This window comes from Bos javanicus, chromosome 15 (assembly GCF_032452875.1).
Source record: "Bos javanicus breed banteng chromosome 15, ARS-OSU_banteng_1.0, whole genome shotgun sequence".
NCBI lineage: Eukaryota > Metazoa > Chordata > Mammalia > Artiodactyla > Bovidae > Bos > Bos javanicus.
This window is the reverse complement of record NC_083882.1, coordinates 53,520,446-53,538,087: the sequence shown is the minus strand read 5'-3', so window position 1 is coordinate 53,538,087 and position 17,642 is coordinate 53,520,446. Positions and strand designations below refer to the sequence as shown.

The 17,642-nt window shown below is 40.0% G+C and overlaps 1 protein-coding gene across 2 annotated transcripts in view; it reads right to left on the bottom strand.

Moving 5' to 3' along the window:
• The window catches only part of MRPL48 (mitochondrial ribosomal protein L48), a 55,541-nt gene that overhangs the window by 5,741 nt on the left and 32,158 nt on the right, over window positions 1-17,642 (bottom strand). For both annotated transcript variants that reach the window (XM_061380820.1, XM_061380821.1), the window contains exon 5: window positions 7,343-7,512. In XM_061380820.1, the coding sequence (XP_061236804.1) occupies window positions 7,343-7,512 (170 nt within the window). The remainder of the gene's footprint in view (window positions 1-7,342; window positions 7,513-17,642) is intronic.

The following is a 17,642-nucleotide window of genomic DNA, read 5'->3' as shown; positions in this document are numbered from 1 at the left end:
GGTATATTAATTTTCTTGAAGAGATCTCTAGTCTTTCCCATTCTGTTCTTTTCCTCTATTTCTTTGCATTGATCGCTGAGGAAGGCTTTCTTATCTCTCCTTGCTATTCTTTGGAACTCTGCATTCAGATGCTTATATCTTTCCTTTTCGCTTCTCTTCTTTTCACAGCTATTTGTAAGGCCGCCGCCCCAGTTAAATAAGATTATGTAAGTAATTTGCCTAGCACACTATGCGTACAAATGCCAATTCCCTTGCCCTTACAACAGTGAATAAATGCTAGGTATTGCAAACTTCCAGGTAAGCTGCCCTAAATAACAACCTCTTCCACTTTATAGCACAATCTCTGATCACTTCAAATTTACACTTGGCAATAACTTCTTTATAAAAAAATCAGGGACTTCCCTGGCAGTCTAGTGGTTAGGACTCCATACTTTCATTGCAGGGGACATGGGTTCAAACCCCGGTCAGAGAACTAAGATCCCACATACTGCATGGCATGGCCACAAATGGGGAGGCGGGCACATTCATAAACTTGTTATGAAAATCAAATAAAGTAATTATGTAAGAGCTTTCAGAAAAGTAAACAGCTTCTAAAATGTTCTTTTTTTTTTTTTGACATTCCACAGATAAGACTGAATAAAGTGGGACTTGTTCATTCCTACCACGGAGCATGCATTTTATTCTTCAACAATACTTCAGCAAGATTTCATTGATTTGTTTATTTATTCATTCACTTATTCAACAAACATTTACTGAGATTCTGTTCTGTCCTCGGCGGTCTGATGGGCACAATGCAGTTTATGCTTTCAAGGAGCTTGCTAAGAATATTTTGGAGACAGGTAAGTACACAAACATTTGCACTATAGGAAGACAAAGGCAATATAGGTATATACCAAATATTACAGAGACAAGAGGGAGAAAAGGGGGAGAGCCTGGGGAAGGCTTCATAGGTGAGGCAGTGCTTTATCAAGATGTAAAGAATGAACATAGATGTTCGCCTGGAGGGCATTCCAAAAGAAGGCAGTCTACAAAGGCAAGCGGCCTTGAGGCCCTCAAAGAGAACCAATAGAAAAATCAGACATAGTTTGATTAAAAAAAAATACTGGGAACTCTAGTCATTTTAAAGTAGAATAGACCTTTAAGTCACAAGAGTAAAGGTTATTTTTCTTTAGTATCTACATATTTCTGTACTTCCCCAGTTTTCTGCAATAAACATTATTTGGATGATCAGATAGGAAAACAGAAGAGAAGAAATGAGGTAGTTGAATTTCAAGAGTCAACCTAACATGACAAAATAGTGCTGCTTTTGAGGAGTACTGCTGGGATAGGACACAAGGGGGCCTGCTAGGATGCTAGGGAACTTAGAGTCTGTGGACTCTACTACATACGTTATACCTCCATTTGAACAATGTAAGTGGATTTTTTTAAAAAAGCAAAGAGCAGCCTTACAGAGAATGATGCTTTTGCTCTCCACAGAGAACAAGAGCTGGTCAGCTTCAGGCTTGGAAGCTGCACCCAGATAAGTAAGATTTCCCTCTCTTCAGACAGCTGCTCGGCAAGGGAGACAGGAAAATTAAAGGACCCACAGGAAAGGCTTCTTCCTCTCCTCCTCTGGGTGAGCTGCAGCTGCAGCAATGCAGACCATTTATAGAACAAGAGCTAGCACACAGCTCCCTTGCCCAGTTCCATCTCAAGGTCAGAGCCCTATTCCCAACTCCTAAAGGAAAAATGGATCAAGATAAAATGAAAATCAGAAGAAAAGAAGATCATTTTATCTCTGAAAAGCTGGGCAGCAAGAATACCTGATATAATGGTCTGAAAACCTCAATCAATCCAAAGAAGTGAATTGCTAAAAGTGAACATTTCTTTATGCTCTGCACTATTTGGAGCAAAGAAAAAGCAAAGAGGCAAAAAGCAGCACATTGTTCATTCTGTTATACTAGGAATTTATGTTTATGCCTATTGGAACTAAATCCAAGGCAACAAGTATTCATCCAGTGCCCATAATGTGTCACATACTGTGCAAGGTCTTAGCACGCCTGCTGATAAAGACAGAAATAGTCCCTGCCTCACAGATCTTAGAGTCTAGTAATAGTCAAGTAATTATGAGGGTAAGGAATTACCATTATAAAAGGGAAGTTTTTTACTCTTTACTTCTCCTAAATATATAACATAAAGACCTAAATTAAAGAGGTTCTCTGAAGAAGTGACATTCAAAATAAAGCCTAAGAAAAAAATAGGGGTTGATTAGCTGAAGGAGAAAAAGTATTCCAGGCGTTAGAGAGCATATGCAAAGGTCCTGAGGTGGGAAAAGACAAAAAAACAAAGTCAGTGCAACTGGAGATAGAAGGAGGAAAGGGAAGTGTGAGTTAAGGCAAGAGAGACAAGCCTACACAATGGAGCACCTAGCAAGACATGTGAGGAACTTTTATTTTGATCTTAAAGGAATGGGAGGCCATGGAAGAACTTTAGCATGGGAGTGACACGATCATATTTCCATTCTAGAAAGATCATACAAATAGCAGTGTGGAGAACCAGTTAGAGGGAATTAAGAATTTGAAGGAAAAGAAGTGGGTTCAAATCAAGACCTTGCCACTGATTAGATGTATGACTATAGGCGAGCTTCTGTTATACTGCTACTACTAATAGCAGCCAATGGTTTCTAAACTTAATTGTAAGTATTTTAAATATATTAACTCCTTAATTTTCACTACAGCTTTATTATATAGGTACTTTTATTAACCTCATTTTACAGATGAGGAAACCAAGACACAAACAGGTTAAGAAAACTGCCCAATGTCTGTCACACAGTAAGAATGTAGCAGAACAAGGGAAAAACTGAAGCAGTCTGCTCCAAAGTCAATGCTTGGATCCACTATGGCAAGGTGCTTATATGAATTAAGTGCAGTAATATACAGAAAAGTATTTGGCAGAGTGGCTGGCTGATAGTAGGTGCTCAACAAATGGTACTGCTTCCTACCTTTACTCAAATGTAGTCCGAGCTTTTCACAGCCAGTTTTTAAAAACAAAATACCTTTAAAAGTTCTTCTGAAAATTTAAAACACTACTTCAAGGAGCTGATTCACTGAAGGTATGATAACATTCTGTAAATGGCATTTAATGCCCCTTTGCCACCACAGCTTCTGAGATGCTACCCCTAAACTGTGCCAGTTGAAAAAAATCTCATTAATTATTAATAGCAATAATATTATTTACAGAGTGTTTATAATGTGCTAATCTCTCTGTTAAGTGCTATCATATATTTTCCTATTTAATTTTCAGAACTCAAAAAAATAGGAAAATTATCATCATATTATGGAGTCAAAGAAACCAAGGTTCAGAATTTCTCAAGGTCATCTTGGTGATAATGGGTAAAACTAGGATTTCAATGTAGGCAGTTTGATTCCAGAGTTTTCACTCTTAACCATTTGTTACTCAATATGATCCAAAGACAAGCTGCTGATAAGCAAACTTGTTATCAATTCAAGACAAGATAAGAAGCATGAAAGGGACACTAAACACACTTTTATTCAATCAACATTTTGTTTTCAATAGCTTCCAATAGAAAGTCTTTCAACAGCAAGACTTTCTTGATGAAGGGAGCAAAGTGTTAATGTACATTTTGGCACAAGCTCGTAATAGCTTCACAGAGTGGTACTTTGAGAAACATAGCCCTAAATTATTATGCTACTCTGTCTCCTTGAACTGACATTAAACTTTATCTTTCACTTACCACCTTCCACATTATAATTATTTTTATATGTGTGTATGTGTGCACACACGTGTACACACACACACTCTCCTTGAAATCAGGGGCATTTACCTTTGTATCGTCCAGACAAAAGATACAAAGTGCCTACACTATAGCGCAAGAAGCCCAGTGCCTCCTAGTTCACTGAGCATGTGGACCACAGAGCAAAAAGAGGCTCAGCCAGTAGTTTTTGATTAATTAAAAATTCATCCATTACATTTTAGGAAATGTATACACAACTGGATTGTGCAATAATATTCAAGGACCTGTCGTTCTTTCAAGAATGGCTTAATGTCCCCCATGGGACAGTCTTTATGCTAGGTACTAAAGAAATAAAGAACACAGTCCCTATGTAGTCAGTGGGGAAGGGATCTGACACACGAAAAGATCATTACAGCCCAGAGCACTAAGTGACATAATAGAGCTATGTGTCAAGTGCTGAAAGAGCAACCAACTCTCCCAGGCATCAGAAAAAAGAAAAAGCACATCTTTAGGCCTAAAACAATTGAAGCACTATCAGCTATGAGCGCTTAAGTCACAGCTGATTATCCAGTCTTCTAAGGAGCACATTTAGCACAGTTATACTGTAAGTAATAAAAGTTTAAAAGTTCAAATTTGGCTTAAAGAGCCTCTTGATGAAGGTGAAAGAAAAGAGTGAAAAAACTGGCTTAAAACTCAACATTCAAAAAACTAAGATCATGGCATCCAGTCTCTTCACTTCATGGCAATAGATGGGGAAACAACGGAAACAGTCACAAACATTTTCTTGGGCTCCAAAATCACTAGAGACAGTGACTGCAACCATGAAATTAAAAGACACTTGTTCCTTGGAAGAAAGGCACAAACCTAGACTATGTATTTAAAAGCACAGATTTTTAGTTTAGTTTGCTTACAAAGGTCCACATAGTCAGTTCAGTTTAGTCGCTCAGTCGTGTCCAACTCTTTGCGACCCCATGAACTGCAGCACGACAAGCCTCCCTGTCCATCAACAACTTCCAGAGTCCACCCAAACCCATGTCCACTGTGTTGGTGATGCCATGCAACCACCTCATCCTCTGTTGTCCCCTTCTCCTCCTGCCTTCAATCTTTCCCAGTATCGGAGTCTTTTCTAATGAGTCAGCTCTTCATATCAAGTGGCCAAAGTACTGGAGTTTCAGCTTCAACATCAGTCCTTCCAATGAACACCCAGGACTGATCTCCTTTAGGATGGACTGGTTGGATCTCCTTGCAGTCCAAGGTACTCTCAAGAGTCTTCTCCAACACCACAGTTCAAAAGCATCAATTCTTCAGTGCTCAGCTTTCTTTATAGTCCAACTCTCACATCCATACATGACCACTGGAAAAACCATAGCCTTGACTAGACGGACCTTTGTTGACAAAGTAATGTCTCTGCTTTTAAATATGCTATCTAGGTTGGTCATAACTTTCCTTCCAAGGAGTAAGTGTCTTTTAATTTCATGGCTGCAATCACCATCTGCAGTGATTTTTGGAGACCAAAAAAATAAAGTCAGCCACTGTTTCCACTGTTTCCCCATCTATTTCCCATGAAGTGATGGGACCAGATGCCATGATCTTCGTTTTCTGAATGTTGAGCTTTAAGCCAACTTTTTCACTCTCCACTTTCACTTTCATCAAGAGGCTTTTTAGTTCCTCTTCACTGTCTGCCATAAGGGTGGTGTCATCTGCATATCTGAGGTTATTGATATTTCTCCCAGCAATCTTGATTACAGCTTGCGCTTCCTCCAGCCCAGCATTTCTCATGATGTACTCTGCATAGAAGTTAAATAAGCAGGGTGACAATATACAGCCTTGATGTACTTCTTTTCCAATTTGGAACCAGTCTGTTGTTCCATGTCCAGTTCTAACTGTTGCTTCCTGACCTGCATAAAGGTTTCTCAAGAGGCAGGTCAGGTGGTCTGGTATTCCCATCTCTTTCAGAATTTTCCATAGTTTATTGTGATCCCCACAGTCAAAGGCTTTGGCATAGTCAATAAAGCAGAAGTAGATGTTTTTCTGGAACTCTCTTGCTTTTTCCATGATCCAGCGGATGTTGGCAATTTGATCTCTGGTTCCTCTGCCTTTTCTAAAACCAGCTTGAACATTTGGAAGTTCACAGTTCACCCATTGCTGAAGCCTGGCTTGGAGAATTTTGAGTATTACTTTACTAGCATGTGAGATGAGTGCAATTGTGTGGTAGTTTGAGTATTCTTTGGCATTGCCTTTCTTTGGGATTGGGATGAAAACTGACCTTTTCCAGTCCTGTGGCCACTGCTGAGTTTTCCAAATTTGCTGGCATATTGAGTGCAGCACTTTCACAGCATCATCTTTCAGGATTTGAAATAGCTCAACTGGGATTCCATCACCTCCACTAGCTTTATTCGTAGTGATGCTTCCTAAGGTCCACTTGACTTCACATTCCAGGATGTCTGGCTCTAGGTGAGTGATCACACCATCGTGATTATCTTGGTCGTGAAGATCTTTTTTGTACAGTTCTTCTGTGTATTCTTGCCACCTCTTCTTAATATCTTCAGCTTCTGTGTAGGTCCCTACCATACTGTCCTTTATCGAGAAGATCTTTTTTGTACAGTTCTTCTGTGTATTCTTGCCACCTCTTCTTAATATCTTCTGCTTCTGTTAGGTCCCTACCATTTCTGTCCTTTATTGAGCCCATCTTTGCAGAAAATGTTCCCTTGGTATCTCTGATTTTCTTGAAGAGATCTCTAGTCTTTTCCATTCTGTTGTTTTCCTCTATTTCTTTGCACTGATCACCGAGGAAGGCTTTCTTATTTCTCCTTGCTATTCTTTGGAACTCTGCATTCAAATGGATATATCTTTCCTTTTCTCCTTTGCTTTTTTCTTTCCTTCTTTTCACAGCTATTTGTAAGGCCTCCTCAGACACCCATTTTGCTTTTTTGCATTTCTTTTTCTTGGGGATGGTCTTGATCCGTGCCTCCTGTACAATGTCATGAACCTCCGTCCATAGTTCTTCAGGCACTCTGTCTATCAGATCTAATCCCTTGAATGTATTTATTTATTTTGAATCTATTTGCTTTATTCATAATTACCAATAAACTAGAAAGAATCCAAATATATATCAACCAGTGAAGGCATAAACCAATGAAGGTTTACCATTTAATGGAAAACTATTCAGAATTCTGAACAGATAATCAGAATTAATGGAATACTGAATAGATATTCAGAATAAAGGCATGTCTGCAAAACCCCAGATAAATCTTAAATCCATTATGCTAAGTGAAAGAGGCCAGAAACAAACAGCTGCATACTGTATCATTCCATTTATATGGTATTCTGGAGAACTTAAAACAAAAGGGACAGGAAATCAATCAGTGGTTGCCAGGGACTCTAGAGGCAAGACAGAGGAGAGTAACTACACCTCAGGCACCAAGGAACTTTTTAAAACTTAATGGAGCTGTTCTGTATTTTGATTGTGCCAAACTATATACCTAAAAAGAGTCAATTTTACTACATGTAAATTATTTCTCAAAACAAAAATTATATCTCATTTAACAACAACAAAGTAGAGCATGCTACCCACACCAAGAACATCCCATGCAAAGGCATCTTTCATACCTTTCCTCGACTTTAATGGAGAGATGATTGCAGAGGTTGTGAACATACTGGGCATAACTCTCTGTCAGGGCCATGTCATATGCAATCAGGTGAATGTTTAAAGTCCCATATTCATAATCTGTCCCCACATTAATGGCTCTTATTTCCACTTTTCCCTTCTTCTTTTTGGGCTGAACACAAGACAAAAGAGAAAGAAAAGTCAAAGTATTATACAAGAAATTCTAACAATACCATCTTGATATATACATGTATATATATATAAATCAATCTTTCAATTAAATTTGTTTACCATGTTTCTCTCTGATTACCCTACCTACAAACTGAACTTTTCCTAGGTGGGAATGGGCAGCCTCCCTTGCCATTCTGGGCTGTAGCATCAGTCAGTGAAAGCAGAGGAAATATTGCTGGCAGTTATTTAACATAAATACATGTGACTGTCTTCTGCCATTAACTAGTTTTGAGACTCACTTTCCATCTCTGGCCCTCAGTTTCCCAATTTTTATATCACTGGGGTTATACTAGATAACAGATTCTTGAGGAGTTTCTCTTTTTTTGGCTGCCTGTGCAGCTTGTCGGATTTTAGTTCCCTGGTCAGGGATTGAACCTAGGCCCTCCGCAATGAGAGTAGAGTCCTAACCTCTGGACCACCAGGGAATTCCTGACAGATTTTTTTTTTTTTAAGAATTCTTTCTCTTTTTCAAAATTTTATTTATTTATTTCGGCTTCCCTGATAGCTCAGTTGGTAAAGAATCCACCTGCAATTCAGGAGACCCTGGTTCGATTCCTGGGTTGGGAAGATCTGTTGGAGAAGGGATAGGCTACCCACTCCAGCATTCTGGCCTGGAGAACTCCAGGGTCGCAAAGAGTTGGACATGAACCTAGGCCCTTGGCAGTGAGAGCACAGAGTCCTAAATACTGGACCACCAGGGAATTCCCAACAGATTCCTTTTTTTTTTTAAAAAAAAAAAAACTCTTTCTCCTTTTTTTACATTTATTTCTTCTTGGCTGCGCTGGGTTTTCACTGCTGCATGCAGGCTTTCTTTCGTTGCGGTGAGCTACTCTTTAGTTGTGGTGCGTGGGCTTCTCAGTGTGGAGGCTTCTCTTGTAAAGAACGAGCTCTAGAGTGCAGGCCCAGTAGTTGTGGCACAAGGGCTTAGTTACCCCGTGGCATGTGGAATCTTGCAAGACCAGGGATTGAACCCATGTCCCTGCACTGGCAGTGGGATTCTTAATTGGACCACCAGGGAAGTCCCAACAGATTCTTAATCTAGAACCCATAGAGGAATTTTAAGGGGTTTGTCAACCCCAAAACTTATGTGCAAAATTTTACATGTGTGTGTATTTTTCTAAGGAGAAAATCCTTAACTTTCATCAGAATATTAAGGAAATCAATCACAAGAAAGCACAAAATTAGTTCTCTGCCAGCCTTCCTAGCTTTGAAATTCTGCAGTCCAATTATTTAGATAGCCTTTCTTTTAAAAGTTTGCTGTTAAGTCACTGCTGTAAGTCACTTCAGTCGTGTCCGACTCTGTGTGACCCCATAGACTGCAGCCCACCAGGCTCCCCTGTCGCTGAGATTCTCCAGGCAAGAATACTGGAGTGGGTTGCCATTTCCTTCTCCAATGCATAAAAGTGAAAAGTAAAGTGAAGTCACTCAGTCGTGTCTGACTCTTAGCAACCCCATGGACTGCAGCCCACCAGGCTCCTCCGTCCATGGGATTTTCCAGGCAGGAGTACTGGAGTGGGGTGCCATTGCCTTCTCCATTTAAAAATTTAGAGGCAACCGCCCCCCTAGCCGAGCTGCTGGGCCACCAGCCAGGCCTGCCCCCTCCCGCTGGCCAGGGCTTTCGGGTGACCTCTGAGTCTCCGTTCCCGCCACGGTTGGCTGTGAGCCCCCCTCAGAAAAATTACACACGTTTCCTTCCACCCATGAACACAGGGAGCCTTCGTGCCCTGTTCTAGCGCCCCGCCCTCTACCTCCTCATGTGACCTAGGGACACTTGAGCGCCTCTCTCTAGGCCAGTTTTCTCACCTGTATAGTGAGACAGTTGCACAAGATTTATTCTTGAAACCAATGCTTTTTGCTGTCCCAAGCTTGCAGCCAGGGCTAGGCCATGCAGGAGGGGTTCCCAAGTTTGGAGAAGTGGGAGGAGACCAAGCACAAGACTCAGCCCCCTGAGAGTGGTCTGGGCTGAGGAGAAGGGAGGACCTGGGGTGGAGATGGGGGTGAAGGCAGAGCCAGGAGTGAGGTGCCTACATGGAAAGTTGGAAAGGCATGCTAGGTGTCTGGTGGGGTGTAAAAAAAAAAAAAAAAATTTAGAGGCAGAAAAATTATTTTATTTCTATCCTTTTATTTCATATAAAGTACTGCTTTACTACAGATCAACCTGTTCAAACTGCTGTAAAAAATTAAAATGAGGCCTGGAAAAATAGATATGTAACACAACATAGATCAGGATCAAGAAAGCTTCTCAACCAGAAATAATTTAACCTAAATGCCCATCAGGAGGGGAATCTATTAAATAAATCATGGCACATTCTTTCAGTAGTACATTATGCAGCTGTAAGAAGAAATAAAGAACTTCTTTATGTAGTGATATAGAAAGATTTTTAAGATAAACGACAAAAGCAGACTGTAGAATAATGTGTTCAGAATATTGCCATACATATAAAAAGGGTAAGCAGGGAAGAATAGATGTGTGTATGTTTAACTACTTACATATGTATTTGCTTGCATATTAAAAAATAACTCTGGAAGGATACACAAAAAGACTAATATTATTGGTAACCTATGAGGAAGGGAACTGGATGGCTGGGCAACAGGTGTGGAAAGGAGACTTTTAAACTATTTCCCTTCTATATTTTTTGAATTTTTAATAATATGAATCTTTTATCCATTCAAAGTTAGAATCTTAAAATCTACCTTGTTTTTTAAAATTTTTAAGTCAAAATGTTTTTACAATATAATATTCTTGTGATATTAAAATAATCTTGCTCTTTGGAAGGAAAGCTATGACAAACCTAGACAGCATATTGAAAAGCAGAGACATCTCTTTGCTGACAAATGTCCATATAGTCAAAGCTATGGTTTTTCCAGTTGACATGTATGGATGTGAGAGTTGAACCATAAAGAAGGCTGAGCACCAAAGAATTGGTACTTTTGAACTGTGGTACTGGAAAAGGCTCTTGAAAGTCCCTTGGACTGCAAGGAAATCAAACCAGTCAATTCTGAAGGAAATAAAAACCTGAATATTCATTGGAAGAACTAATGCTGAAGCTGAAGCCCCAATACTTTGGCCACCTGATGCGAAGAGCTGACTCATTAGAAAAGACCCTAATGGTGGGAAAGATTGAAGGCAGGAAGAGAAGACGGCAGCACACGATTTGATGTTTAGATAGCATCACTGACTCAATGGACATGAATTTGAGCAAACTCTGGGAGACAGAGGACAGGGAAGCCTGGTGTGCTGCAGTCCATGGGGTCACAGAGAGTCTGACACAACTTTGCAACTGAACAACATTCATATGAAAATTGCATAAATAAGTACACAGCTCAATGAATTTTCACAAACTGAAAACACTTGTATAAACAGTATCTTGAATAAGAAACAGATCACTACCAGCACCCCAAAAGTATCCTGTCCCCCAAATGGGCAAACCACTATTCTGACTTCCAAAACCAAAGGGTTACTTTGCCTATTTTTTAAATATGTGAAAATGGAATAATATACTAGGTTCTCTTTTGTGTACAGCTTCTTTAACTGATTATGTTTGCAAGATTCATCATTTTTAGATGAAACAGTAATTCTTTACTTCCCATTGCCCTAGTAGTTTATTTATATGAATATGCTATAACTTATTTATACTTTTTACTGAAGGTAGAAATTAGAGTTGTTTCAAATTAGAGTTGTTTCCAGTGTGGACCACGATGAACAGTATTGCTACAAACGTTTCTGCATGTATCTCTCAGTGAACACGTGTATGCATTTGCATTGGGGATATACCCAGAACCTGTGCAGAGGTTCATCTTTAATAGTTCTCTCAAACAGTTTTTTAAAATCGTTTCCAGTTTAGACTCCCACCAGAGTACTTAAGAGTTCTAGGTGCTTTACATTCTTGCCAGTATTTATAAAACCGAGTATAGTCAGGTTTTCCGGTTGGTTTCTTTCACCCATTCTGGTTGGTATGAAGTGGTAATGCACTGAGACTTTTAACTTGCATTTCCTTTAAGTCTACTGAACTGGAGCACATTTCCATTAAGGCCACCGGCCATTTGGATATTCTCTTTTGTAACCTGTTTATTCAAGTATTTTGCCCATTTTTTAGATTGGGTGGTCTTCCTTTCTCTTAATGATTTGTAGAGGTTCCTTCTATATTCTAGATATGATCCTTTGTTAAATGTGCATGTTACAAATATCCTCTTCCTCCCTGTATCTTCCTTTTTCACTTTTTAATGGTGCATTTTGAGCATAAATTCTTGTTTTTTAATGTAGTCCAATTTACTCATTTTTTTCTTGTATAGTTGTAATGACTTTTGTGTCCTATTTAAGAAATCTTTGCTTAGTTTAAGATCATGAGTATATTTTTGTATGTTACCCCCCAGAAGTTTGATAATTATAATATTTACATTTAGATCTACAAAAATTTTAAATGCTTTTTGTGTACAGTGTGCAGTAGGAGTCAAGTCAGCTTTTGTCACATGACTGTCCAATCCAGTTGATTGGACACCACTGCAATCAGTGTTGTCATATAACGAACGGTCATATGCTAAATGTTCATAGATACTTAGATCTGTTTCTATATTCTTTATTCTGTTCCAGTGGGCTATTTGTCTATTCTTCAGCTAATACCACACTGTCCTAATTACTGGAGATTTAATGTAAGTCTTGCTAGTTGGTAGAAAAAAAATTTTTTTTAAGAAATAGTGAGGAGGGGCAATCTATTTACATGTCTTAAGTCACCACTATTATTAGCCAGCAGCCTAGTTATTGCCACAGCAGAGTTGTTTCTGGCTGAGCACCTAGAATGGGTCTCTCATATTGCTGCTCTCCAGGTCAGTCTAAGAGAGCAGGGGCCCAACCTGGGGCGCGGGGGCGGGGATGGGGAGGACCAAGAAATGGTCCTTTCACAAGGCCAGTAAAACTGATGATAAACCTAGTCTCATAGGGATATTCTGAGAACTGAACAAAACATTGTATATACTTAATTCAATCCATGGCACATATTTAAACACTCAGTATGCATTAACTTTTATTATTATTTTTTGTTTTCATATTCCTCATATCTAGCACAGGGGCCAACAGAGACAAAACGTGCAATGAATCACTAGTTTAGAATTTTAGAACAAGATGGCATTTAGAGATAACTTTGTCCCAGTTTTTCATCTTTGCAGGGAAAGAATATGAAGCCCACAGAGATTAAATACGTCCCCCGGAATCAGAGAGCCACACAGGACAGATCCTAGGAACTAACCCAGACCTCCTGACTCCCATTGCAGAAATTTTTCCATCGTAGCCTCTGCATTATTAAAGTTCTTAACAGGGTAATCACCCCAGGGTCCTAGACTTTGCTATGAGTGAGAGGCCAACTTCTATCAACCAACCATCAAGGTGCAGGTGTGGTGGTGCAGAGCCCACCATACCTGAGGCCAAATGCAGCAATTCAGACTTCTCATCATGACAGCACTGCAGTAGGAGCTGTGAAGAATGTTAAAGTCAGAATGCAATAAGGTGCGGCTGAAATTTTCCAGCAAAGAAGGGAGGAGCTTCTTCGAAGCCTGCAGGAGGCTTTTCTTAACCAGGGAAAATGCCAGGGCTCTTCAAAGGTGTTGCTTTAGGAGAACAAAAAGAAGAAGGTTGATTCTAGTATCCCTCTTGGCATCTCACCTGCTTTTCCATGTTAACCTAGATCTGTCTGGACCGATCCACACCATCAGGAGCCCATTGTGATATTATATTTCAGTTCTGAGCCAGGGCACAACATAGCCAGCAAGAGTTTGAGTGCATGAAATTTCAGATACCAGTTCCTATCATTTTACCTTCACAATCTTTCTTATCCTTTCCTTTCTATTCTTACTGCCTGAGTTCAGACCTTCATGACTGCCATGGGGAGCTATTAAAGATATCTGTGCTAGGGATGTATATGACTAGAGCTGTGTTTTGGGAAGGTTACCCTGCCTGCCTGTGAAGGAGAATTAGGCAGAAAATGAATGGAGGCTAGGAAAAAGGTGGTAGGGAAGATGGAGTGCTATCTACCATCAAACTGTATACTGCTGTGACTGACCTGGATTCACTGTGGGATGGCCCAGGGCAGATATCCTTAGATCCCTGAAGGAGTACACTATGATGCCCCAAATGGGTCATGGGATAAATCACTAAACCATTTTTGTACAAAAATATCCATATTACTCCTATTTTACAGACAGAAAACTGAGGTCCTCTGAAGGGTCCTCTGAAAGGATGTTGTATTTGGCCAGGGTTACTGGGAAACTTTGCTGGCAAAGAACAGATAGAGAAAGGGGTCAGATTAGAATCATGGACTGTTACAGCTGGAAGGTATCTTAGAGATAAATTAGTTTCTCCTTCCTTTTTCCCCTAATTTTATATAAGGGGAAAGTCAAGGTCTAGAATGGGGAAATGACTTGTTTAAAGGTTACAACAGTAAGGAAATGGAAAAGGCAACCACTTTATGTCTAGCCATGGCTAGAAGCTGAGTCTGTGGCCCTAAACCCAAGCTCTCTCCTCTAGTTTCCTCCAAAATTATAATAATAGTATCCACCTATCACTATACACTGCATTCTCCAGGGTGGGAAAGTTGGGAAGAAATTGTATCTTCTTTTATTTAGTTCTTTGGCCCATTTTTTGATTGGGTCATTTATTTTTCTGGAATTGAGCTGCAGGAGTTGCTTGTATATTTTTGAGATTAGTTGTTTGTCAGTTGGTTCATTTGCTATTATTTTCTCCCATTCTGAAGGCTGTCTTTTCACCTTTATTTAGTTCTTTGGCCAATTTTTTGATTGGGTCATTTATTTTTCTGGAATTGAGCTGAAATTGTATCTTCTTAATCCTCAAATGAAAAGCTGACAGGCCCGCAGCATATATACTTCCAGGAATTCTAGTGATGGAAATTTTAAAAATTACACCTGGGACTTAAACAATTTTGGTGATGGTACTCTGAACAGTCCATAATAAGCTATAAGGTACACAAATATCAAGTGGTTATGTTTATAACTAACATAAACATGCTAACTTGATGTAGCACACTCAATAAACATATACCAGACAAAAGGCATGGCCCTGATGGGGTTGGCAGCCTGGTACTGCATAGAGAGCACTTGACTAAGATGGAAGCCCAAGAAAATCTGGGGGGCTTCCCTGGAAGTCCAGTGGTTAAGACACCATACTTCCACTTCAGGGGGCATTGGTTTGATCCCTGGTTGGGGAACTAAGATCCCACATGCTGTGTAGCACGGTCAGAAAGAAAGAAAAGAAAATCTTGGCTCAAATACCGTCTGCTTAGTCACTACATGACACTGAGTAACCTCTCTAGGTGTCAATCTCAACACCTAAGGTTTCTGTGAACCTCAAAATAGTGAATTTTTGTGAAATGGAAATAGTGTGGACATTAGATGGATTCTGACCATCCTTAGTTCAAATATTGGCTCTGGAAATTATTGTCACTTGGGCAAGTCATTTAATCTGTCTTAGATTCCTCAAACAGGGCCCTTAATTACCACAGTATATCTGAGGATTAAATTATATCATTTGTAATACTATAAAATGAAATAATGCTTTTAAAAGCCTGGCACATAGTGATGACATGATCTGGTATATAGTAGTTGCTCAATAAATGATATCTTTAAAGAAAGACTGAGTAATGTACACAGATAGGACAAGATAGGACATTATTATTATTATTATTATTATTATTATTGGACAGAAGCATGCTCCTATTGGTATGCTTCACAGAATGAGGCACTCATTAAACCCCCGTTGTATGCAAAGTACTGATTCAACCACTCTAAGGAAAGACACCAAAGAGAAAACACAGTCCCAACTCTAAAGGAGCTTACAGTTGAGAGAAGGATAGATATACACAAAAGCACCAACCCTCTCAATTTAATCATAATGAGTAGGCCACCTCCCACGGCAAGTTCAGCACAAGCTACCTTGCTGCACCATGGCAATTAAAACCCAAAAGCAATGACCTCAGGTGGTTGAGCCTGAAAGGACAATGAGCAAGTCAATACTCCTAGGTTTTTTGTATAACATATAAGAGTATACATTTAGAAAGATGGTAACAATAACCCTGTGTACAAGACAGCAAAAGAGACACTGATGTATAGAACAGTCTTATGGACTCTGTGGGAGAGGGAGAGGGTGGGAAGATTTGGGAGAATGGCATTGAAACATGTAAAATATCATGTATGAAATGAGATGCCAGTCCAGGTTCGATGCACGATACTGGATGCTTGGGGCTAGTGCACTGGGACGACCCAGAGGGATGGTATGGGGAGGGAGGAGGGAGGAGGGTTCAGGATGGGGAACACATGTATACCTGTGGTGGATTCATTTTGATATTTGGCAAAACTAATACAATTATGTAAAGTTTAAAAAAAAAAAAAAAAAGAGTATACAGCAGTTACTCAATATAAATGGTATCTTTTTAAAAAGTTGATCGAGACATGTCTACTTCTCAGGTCTCATGTCCCATCATCTTCTATGTGCCTCCTCAAGATTCCAAGATTAACACAAACTGCTTAAAGTCTCCCAACTGCATCTCCAGGATCAATGAATTCCCACTTTTGCCCAGAATGTTTCCCCTTCCTGCAGAGAGTTTGACTCTTCACCCAACACCCTCAATGTGAGGAACTCCTAGTCATTCTTCCCCTGACCAGGGATGGAACCTGTGCTCCTTGCAATGGAAATGCAGTCTTAACCACTGGACCACCAAGGAAGTCCCTCCTAGTCTAGTCATTTTTTAAGACTCCATTCATGCTCTTTCAGGAAGCCTTCCCTCATTCCTCATGCTGAGGTAGGTACTATGCTTACATGTTCCCATAGCAACCCTCTTTCCTTTAGACACCACTATCACTTAGCACATGTATCCATTTATTCAACAAATATTTTCTGACCACTAGTGATAAGCCAGGGCTTCCCTGGTGGCTCAGATGGTAAAGAATCCATCTGCAATGTGGGAGACATGGGTTCAATCCCTAGGTTGAAAAGATCCTCTGGAGGAGGGGATGACAACCCACTCCAGTATTCTTGCCTGGAGAATCCCCATAGACAGAGGAGCCTGGCAGGCTACAGTCCAACCCATGGGTTCACAGAGTCAGACACCACTGAGCAACTAAGCTCAAGTGATAAGCCAAACCAGGGTTAGCAATGGAGATATAATAGTAAATAACACAGCCATAGTTTCTGCTTGCTGAAACTTGCAATCTATTGGAAAAGGCATATATATAACAAGTAATTATAAGAAGATGCATAACTTGAGGGAGGAAAATAGAGTACTATGGGGTTGTAAAAAGAAGGACTAATGCTATCAATCAACATCATCATTATCACCACTAGTAACTACTCATGGGCTCCATGTTTCAGACACTGTGCTAAGTACTTAAAACTTTCTTTTTTAACTTAATCCTCACAAAACATTTAAATAACATAGCTATTTAAAGGCAGAAAATTGCAGCTTGGAAAAGTTAAGTAACTTACCCAAGGACATACACTAGTAAGCAAAGAACTGAATCATTAACTTGCTGCTGCTACTGCTGCTGCTAAGTCGCTTCAGTCATGTCCGACTCTGTGTGACCCCATAGACGGCAGCCCACCAGGCTCCCCCATCCCTGGGATTCTCCAGGCAAGAACACTGGAGTGGGTTGCCATTTCCTTCTCCAGTGCATGAAAGTGAAAAGTGAAAGTGAAGTCGCTCAGTTGAGTTCAACTCCTAGCATGGGCTGCAGCCTACCAGGCTCCTCTGTCCATGGGATTTTCCAGGTAAGAGTACTGGAGTGGAGTGCCATTGCCTTCTCCAGAATCGTTAACTTGGGTCTGCCTAATTCCAAAACATTTCTCCTAATCTCTGCCTTTCCCTTTAAGGATGGTGTGCAGAGCCTGCCAGTTTTCTCAATATTCTCTCTTTTTCCGTTAATCGTGGCACTGCTGAATTTTTCCTGGGTACATGACCATTCATAATAAAAATTACATTTCCCAACCAATCCTGCAGCTGGGTATGGTTCCATGACTGAGTTCTGGCCAGTGGGACATTAACTCATGCACGTGCTTTCCCCTTCCCCTGC